The 8,821-nt window shown below is 40.9% G+C and overlaps 1 protein-coding gene across 1 annotated transcript; it reads left to right on the plus strand.

The window, feature by feature from the left end:
• The first annotated feature begins 229 nt into the window (after nucleotides 1–229).
• LOC147428957 (very-long-chain 3-oxoacyl-CoA reductase 1-like) lies at nucleotides 230–2,811 on the plus strand. Its single transcript, XM_086495553.1, has 3 exons — nucleotides 230–958; nucleotides 1,530–1,599; nucleotides 2,166–2,811. Exons 1-3 carry the CDS (start codon nucleotides 318–320, stop codon nucleotides 2,424–2,426), a joined length of 972 nt encoding a protein of 323 aa, XP_086351679.1. The 5' UTR covers nucleotides 230–317; the 3' UTR covers nucleotides 2,427–2,811.
• The last annotated feature ends 6,010 nt before the right edge of the window (nucleotides 2,812–8,821 follow it).

Consider the following 8,821-nt stretch of genomic DNA (forward strand, 5'->3'; position numbering starts at 1 on the left):
GCTCCAATAGGAAAGGCCTTCCATTGCTTGCATGCACATGCATTGGTGTATACGTTGTTGAGCAAGCTTACCATGAAACACATGTTGGCGAGGGAGAGCAGCTACCCCTCATGAGTGCATGAAGTAAGTTGGCTACCTCCATGCGCAACACAAGCTTACGGAGTTACAACCCCATTGGCAGCGTTTGCTGAGCTCACCAAGCGGGGGTTAACACCCGCTCGTGCGAAAGGCCTCCAAGTTACTTACTTGACTGATAAATTTAACTGCGAGAGCGATAGAAAGGAACTGTAGGTGAGGGAGAGGGAGAGAGGGGCACCATGGAAGTTCCGCATTTTCTTGTCAGGGCTCCTCCGCAGTATTGGGCTGTGGTTGCCCTGGCTATTTTGGGGCTTCTCTCTGTGCTGACAACTCTCACGAGCTTCATATCCTGGCTATGGCGATACTTTCTCCGTCCAGGCAAGAGGCTCTCCCGCTATGGCTCGTGGGCACTGGTCACCGGCTGCACGGATGGCATTGGCAAAGGCTTCTGCTTTCAGCTTGCCAAGCAGCACCTCAATCTCATCTTGGTCGGGCGCTCAAGAGAAAAGCTTGACACACTCGCGTCGGAAATCAAGGGCAAATACACCGTCCAAACGCACACTTTTGTTGTTGATTTCACTGAGGCAGACCTTGATGCAGGCCTTTCTCGCATTCAGGAGCTTGTCAATGCCCTTGATGTGGGTATCTTGGTCAACAATGCAGGTCTGTCGTATCCTTATGCACGTTTCTTTCATGAAGTTGATGCTGTTCTCACAGCCAACATCCTGCGGATGAATGTCGAGGTTATTGTGCGCATGGTGCAAATGGTTCTCCCAGGCATGCTCAAGCGGAAAAAAGGGGCAATTGTTAATGTAGGGTCTGGATCAGCTTCTGTCTTGCCGTCGGATCCCCTCTATGCTCTGTATGCTGGCGCCAAAGGGTATGCAGAGATTTCTTTCATCTTGTCATTTGTTCATTATCTTAAACTTGATGATGCCCTTTGTCTTGATGCATATTGCATATGACTTTTCGTCGCTTTCTACTAAAGGTTGAGCTCTTGGCTTGTGGAGTCTAATTAATGGAAACTTTTTAGTTTGGGTATATGTGTGATTCAGAGTCGCTTTCTACTAAAGGTTGAGCTCTTGGCTTGTGGAGTATAATTAATGGAAATTTTTTAGTTTGGGTATATGTGTGATTCAGAGCTGTCATTCGACTTGCGCCTTGAACCTTGAGAGAGTTTTTTGTGAGAGTAGGTGGCCTTCCACTTGAAGGCATTGTCCTAACACTCGATACAATTTGATCACATGTATCTTAGTGACTTGCAAGACTGGCGATATTCAAGAGTGGGTTGTTGTGTGCTTGGGAAACTTATCACATTTGAGACATTTGTTTGCATTTCAATGTAATCATTGCGGTTATTCTAAACAATACTCGCTACTTATGTTGTTTTAGATGTTATTGTTTATAGATTGTTGTAAGGACAACATTTCAATTCTCTCTCTTTTGGGCAGGTTCATTGACAAATTCTCAAGGAACCTCTATGTTGAGTACAAGCACAGTGGAATCGATGTGCAATGCCAGGTACTTGTTCAATCTCTCAAATACTGACCTGGAACCTGTCCCATTTTGGAATTCATGATTTTTTGGCTTTCCAAAACAAGCCTTGGTGAAGAAGACAGATAGGCATACATTCTAATATTTAATCATTTACTTATAATATGTTTTCATGTGAGCCGTGAAATCTTCTGTGTATATGGGTCCCTTCATTTCATAGCCTCACATCACTTCGTTTCATTTTTGGCTTATCAAGAGAATCCTCAAAGGAAAACAGAGTTAGTCAGACATTTTAAATTTTATTACTTCTAAAACTTATCTTTTCTTGTGAGTGATTGAAACCTTCTTTTGTTTAGTTTGTCTAACTGTATTTTCATTTCACACAGCCTTGAATGACTTAACTTTCCTATCATTGTATTCTGCTAGAATGCCAAAGTGAAAAAAAAGAAATTTAGTTTGTCAATGGGTACCTTCATTTCATAGCCTCATTTTAATTTATTGTTTTTAAAATGCCAATAGCCTTAGTGTCGGACTTCGTTTTTTGGTTTTTGGATGCCAACGTGATGATTCACCTTGTTATGTTTCTGTAACAGGCTCCTCTACATGTTGCTACAAAGCTAGCATCCATAAAGAGGTCTTCCTTCTTTTGTCCTTCCCCAAATGTGTATGCTCACAGTGGTGTGAAATGGATTGGTTATGAGCCCCTATGCTCTCCTTACTGGCCACACTCTCTCCTCTGGAAGATTGTGAAGTCTTTTCCGGAACCTCTTTTCGACGCAGTTCGTTTTAAATCTTGCATGGATGTGAGGAGACGAGGTAAAGCCAAAGAATTGTGCAAGAAGGATGAGTTGTAAGAATGGGGCAAGCCTGTTTCTCTTCAAATCAAAGGCCCTTACCTTCTACATTGTTACCTCACTCACACGTCTCTGCTCAAAAGGTCGGAGCAAGCAATGGTTGTCGCAGAAATGAGTTTTCTTGTTATATAGATTACAATTGGACCCACACATATTAAGCTGTGCAGCCATGGAGATCTAAAAAAAAGCTTGATTTAAAGGGCTGCAGAAGTGTCCAGTTGAGTTTTCCTTTAGAGGGGTTGAACTGGTGAAGGTTGTGTCTGCCTTCGAGAGTATATAATGAGTGCAGTGTATTTTCATTTCACACAGCCTTGAATGACTTAACTTTCCTATCATTGTATTCTGCTAGAATGCCAAAGTGAAAAAAAGAAAATTAGTTTGTCAATGGGTACCTTCATTTCATAGCCTCATTTTAATTTATTGTTTTTAAAATGCCAATAGCCTCAGTGTCGGACTCATCCATAAAGAGGTCTTCCTTCTTTTGTCCTTCCCCAAATGTGTATGCCCACAGTGGTGTGAAATGGATTGGTTACGAGCCCCTATGCTCACCTTACTGGCCACACTCTCTCCTGTGGAAGATTGTGAAGTCTTTTCCGGAACCTCTTTTCGACGCAGTCCGTTTTCAATCTTGCATGGATGTGAGGAGACGAGGTAAAGCCAAAGAATCGCGCAAGAAGGATGAGTTGTAAGAATGGGGCAAGCCTGTTTCTCTTCAAATCAAAGGTCCTTACCTTCTACATTGTTACCTCATGCACACGTCTCTGCTCAAAAGGTCAGAGCAAGCAATGGTCGTCGCAGAAATGAGTTTTCTTGTCATATAGATTACATTTGGACCCACACATATTAAGCTGTGCAGCCATGGAGATCTAAAACAAAGGCTGATTTGAAGGGCTGCTGAGATGTCCAGTTGAGTTTTCTTTTAGAGGGGTTGAACTGGTGAAGGTTGTGTCTTTGGTCACCAGCTTTTCCTTGTCTTTCTACTTTTTAACAAGATTTGTGGTTCACTATCATTAGGTCCTTGCTTTGGTAAAAAATCTATTGATTGCGAAAGTAGGGGATAGGTCAATCTATAATGGTGCAGATGTCAGTAGGTTTTAATGATCCAACTAACCAAGAATCACAACATGCCTCAAAAGAAGTATAATAGTTGCAACAATAGCATAATTGATCTATAGATCATATACTAGTACAAACTTTCTACTTTATCTACTAGAGTAATTGTGTAAAATAAGGTGGTTTCATGTAAGAGGATTATAACGCTCAACACAATACTCTCTAGTAAAAGGTCTTTATTTTTTGAGTAGAGAGAGAGAGTACATTTGCTGGAGAAAGCTAGTGCTAAAGATGAAACTCGAAGGGGTAATGACTCAGTATATTGTCATAGCATCTATAGCATCGGGACCATGAAGCACAAGTGGCATGCGTGGATACGAGTGTAAGGCACATTGTGTATGGAGAGCTTTGGCGTGGAGTCCACATGGTATTTGAGGAGTCCTAGATGCGGCCATAGAGGTGTGTATCCTAGCACACTGGAGTTTGGGTCATGTTCCTTCAAGTGAATGTTTAGGCCATACTTATATAAGGGTGGGTTCAGACTAGGCGGCGGAAGAAAACTGCAAAGGGGTGTCAATGTTCCATGGCAAAAGTTGATTGGTTGAAGTTGAGGCACTCTTCCGCCGGGCCCTCCATTTTTCTTCCGACCCCCCCCCCCCCCCCCCCCCAGAAGAGTTGATGGCCTCTCTCAGCCCCCTTTGCTTTTTCACTGTTCTGCCTCCACACTGTTCACACTAAGCGGCGGCAGATTTGCGAAGATTTCTTTCTTCCGCCGGCTCAGTCTGAACCAAGCCAAAGCATGGGACTCCCAGGACAGCTCTAGGTAGTGCTCCTATATGAGAAAAAAACTCTCAGGTGAGCTCTTCCAAGAGGCTTCCGCATCATGATTTTTTCATTGGTATTAGAGCTAAGAAGCAGTTACACTTGACAATGAAGTTATACATGAGAACATATACAAAGTCCTCAAGGGAGGAATAAAGTAAAGAGAACTACAAGTTATCTTCAAGAAATCATGAGGTAGAAATTCAAACTTTAAGAATGGCAACCAATTATGAAAACAAGGATGGTGGTGGTTTGCAAACAACTCCCTAATGAATATGCCCATATTTGCACATAGCTAAGCTGATCTCTCCTTGATGGTGCCTGGCTCTATTTTTGTCATCGCTTTATGATAGAGCCAAGGTGTGCATCATCATGGTGCTCTTTATCTCTTGCTGGCTCGAAGGACCTGTGCTCGTTAAATGACCCTCCATTCTTTGTGGTTGCAAAAGGAGGAGTAAATCTCTTGAAAATTGTCGATGATCTATTACTTGTATTGTCCAAATTGGGAGGTCTAGCATGTAAGGAGATCTCTCTATGGCAGGAAATACTTAGTAGAAACCATCCCTATCTATGCTAGTTTGCCAAATCTAGCAGTTGACATAAGAGAGTGCGTCTCTCTTTGATATTAGATGATGCTTTAGTTACATGTACAGTTCCCCTCAATCTCCACCTCCTCCCCATGAGCTTTCCATATAGTTTGCAAATCCTCTTCGATCTAGGAATTCAAGTGGCCCTATCCACCCTATCTCAAGGTAGTGTGAAGATACTATCAACTGGCCAACTACCACTTTGGTGCTATGTATTGGAAATCACTCCATGTATTTGGGTTTCTATATAGATCCCATCCTCCAAGGTACCGATGGATTGTTCTATGATATATCATCTTTCGTGGTAGAGGTTGACTTATTGGGATCCATGATATTTATGAAAAGTTTGGTGGCAACCAAATAGCTTGGGAGTAAAGGTTGTGTTTCGTATACAGAACAAGGGGAAGGGTGTCAACAATGTCTTTGTGAAAACTAAGATAGTTGCTTACAATGATATCCGATATGGTAGTATAGAAAGTAAAGGTTTCATTCTAATATGCCAAAGTAAATCTCTTTTGTCAATAAGAGACCTTCATAACTTGAAGACCATGCCCAAAAACTACCATTAAATTTTGCAAGGTGGTCTAACATGGCTTTGTGTATGCTTAGTTATTGGCTAGCCCTCCATTAAGAAAGCTTTCAAAACTCATCTTCGCGCCATTACAATTTTTTTTTCTTACACTCAGAACTACGACTTCTTTTTCTTCACACCGTACAAGCTCTAGAGGTTACTCTACTCTCTCCCCAACTTACCTCACCATGTGTCTACCGAGAAGGCCAAGCAATAGCGTAAGCTCTATTTTCATCTCAAACTACCTCACTGCAAATATTCAGTGGCAAGAGCATAGGATAGGCAAAGGTTTTTGGGTACTCATGCAGCCAAGAAGGAGAGAAAGGTCCTGTACAACAAATCTTTTTTGCTTTTCATGGAAAGCAAGAGTATTGGATTTCAAAGTGGAGCTTGGTAAGAAGACTGTAAAAGAGGTTTTAGTTCAACATGTTTTCACTCACTTTGATGTGATTTCTCATGGTTGTAAATTGCTGGATTTTAAAGTGGAGGTTGGTAAAAAAATTGTAAAAGAGGTTTTAGTCCAACATGTTTTCACTCACTCAGATGTAATTACTCATGGCTATAAATGGTACATCACTCACAATGGAACTGTAAGTGGTTTTTTATCCTTCTTTTTGTTCTCTTCCATTTATACCAATCTGTTCTTCCATTCAACACTTACACTTATAGATGTTTATCCTTCTTCATACGAGGAATGGGAGCCAGTGGAGTGCATTATAGGCCTCATCTCTGTAACCCATGCCCAACATTGGTATTTTACAGTATGCAGAAAGAACTAGCAAGAGCCTTCTAGATGAAGGCATATTCCTCTACAACCATTTCTACCAACTCAACCAAAGGAATAAAAAAGGAACATTGGTAAATGTTCCTCTACCAATGAACTAGAACTCTGTGGATTGGACAGTTCCGGACACAACATTGAGTGAATCATTGCGGAGTAACCTGTATAGGGATCTTCAAAGGTCTCTCCGAAACTCTATACCCGCTAAATTGGTGAAGCTTGCAATTTTCTATCCTATTAGTATATTTGTTTAGCTTTTTCACACCTGCCATGTACATGTCGCTAAGACTATTTTAGTCTACAAATCTCTTGATTCTTCCTTTTGTGACAAGCTTCTCGATTGAGGATGGTATGTGAAAGAGGTGGATGGTATATGGTGTGAGATTTTACTTGACACTTTGGTTGTCAAGTATATGATTGACACTCAAGTCACTTATCATCTTGTTTTGGTACAAGCGTTCTCACTTTGATACAAGTTGCTATGTGAGTCAACATGTTTAGAGAACAATGTTGTCATAGATGTGGAAGTGGTGGATAAAGACCTCAACCTTGTGACAATGATAACAATAAGGGAGCAATGCAACTTGCTTCAATGTCGACATGACATAGTGGAAAAGACTGCGGACAACGAGCCCTCAAAATATTATTTCTTGCTAGGCAGACGCAAAGTAATGCAACAAAGGGAAAAGAAAATTTTCTGTAGAGATCTTTGTGGCCATGTTCATATTGTGCCAATGTAATGTATCTTGAATGAATTCCACAAAAAATGTATCTTTTCTTTCAATTCAAATCTTTATCTCAATAGTGAGATAATAGTGATATGAATCCAAATCTCTCTCTCTCTCTCTCTCTCTCTCTCTAACACATCATTGGCACCACCTTGACATGTACAAAGAATCATTTTAATATATATAGTTAGCATTATGAAGTGTATTTGCAAGTACAAAATTTAGAGGCACTCAAAGGGCTATGATACAGTTCTTGCAAATATGGGATTAAAGTGGCCTCTAGGTAGAAATCATGTTCATGCCTTTAAAATGAGGGTGGAAGTTGTGCCTGATGGATTAAGCAAACCCTTATGCGGTGTGTCATCTATAAGTAAAGTGTTGTCAACATTAAAGGGCACATGGATTTGCGAAAAAGGTTTGTAAAATAGGTGTATATTGGATTTTGTAGGGTGGTAGTTGCCCTCAATGGAAACACAGTTCCTTTGGCTATATAAAAAATTAAATTTTGAATTCTGGATTTTGGTTATGTTACAAACTATGACCACAAGCGGGTCGAGGTTTTGTTGTTGCACCAAAAACCAAATTGCAACCAGGAACCTTAGAAGAAGAAAATCTAGAAATTCCTTAGTGCCTGGCTGAACAATGACCATGCAATTTCCTATCTGGAAAGTGCTCATGTCGATGTAAACTGCATCTCGTACATATGGCTCTCGCAGTAGTAGCAATCCATTGATGTCTAAAATAATCAGTCTCTGCAAACATTATGTGAAACATATAAATAGTTGGAAACTAGGATGACTCTTTTATTCTATTACATTGGATATTACTGAAACAACCATGTTAGCTTCTAGCAAGGGTCTATACTAGGTTTGACTATTGTTGACATTGTCCTATCCAGTGTCAATGTTCTCAAGACTCTCCTCCTTAGATCCTTGTGCTTCCATAGCCCGAGACTTGTGTTTCCATTGGTATTGACTTTTATAGTGGTATATGCACTATTAAATCATGAGGATGTTCAACCTCTTTTGTTTGATTAGTGGAGGACTCTGGTTGCGGGTTGGGAGTTTCAATGTGCTTCTCTTACTCAGTCCCTCCCTCCGCATGATCTTCATCCTCAACCCTTCCCTTGACATGGTGCATCTCTGCCTCCTTAGCCTCTGCATTGTATTTCTCCTCCTCAACACCTCTCTATGCATGGTGCATATCTTTTTTCTCAACCCCTCCCTATGTATGGCCGCTCTTCTCCTCAACCCTTTCTTGTGCATGGTCTTTCTCCTCCCCTTCCTCCTGTGCCTTCTCAGGGACCTAGTCTTGTGAAGAGGACTCGGGGAGGTCCACTAGCTAGGTCCCTCATCTGTCATTGTCATTTCCACCACATGGTAATCCAACAAGCTATCTTCTGCATCCAAAATTATAGGATATGAGATAGAGAGTAGATGATGGATAAGTGTTGTGTGACATCTTTCAAAATACTGTAAGGTGTATTTCTCCAATGCACTCTACAAAATTAGAATAAGTTTAGATTAATCCTTATTGCTATATAACCACAAATTTATTGTAATGTATTGCAAAATGGACACAATTGCCAAGAATGGATTTATGGAGAAGAAATTTCCATCCATAGGAGCTTGCATCTGTTCAATTTGGCACTACGACATCTGATATGTTTGCCTTGTACAACTCGTAACTGCCACATACTTACCATATGCATGCAATAATCTCTGCATTTGTTGCAGACATACAATTTCCTTGAATTGAGTTGAGAGTCCATACCACTAGCTTGTCAAGCTCAATGCATATGAGGCTCTGGTGATTGTTGCTCTCGTATGGAAATCAATGTTCCCTGAGGGGTA

The sequence above is a fragment of the Adiantum capillus-veneris genome, chromosome 22 (genome assembly GCF_014529385.1).
Source record: "Adiantum capillus-veneris isolate H3 chromosome 22, ASM1452938v2, whole genome shotgun sequence".
In the NCBI taxonomy this organism is placed as follows: domain Eukaryota; kingdom Viridiplantae; phylum Streptophyta; class Polypodiopsida; order Polypodiales; family Pteridaceae; genus Adiantum; species Adiantum capillus-veneris.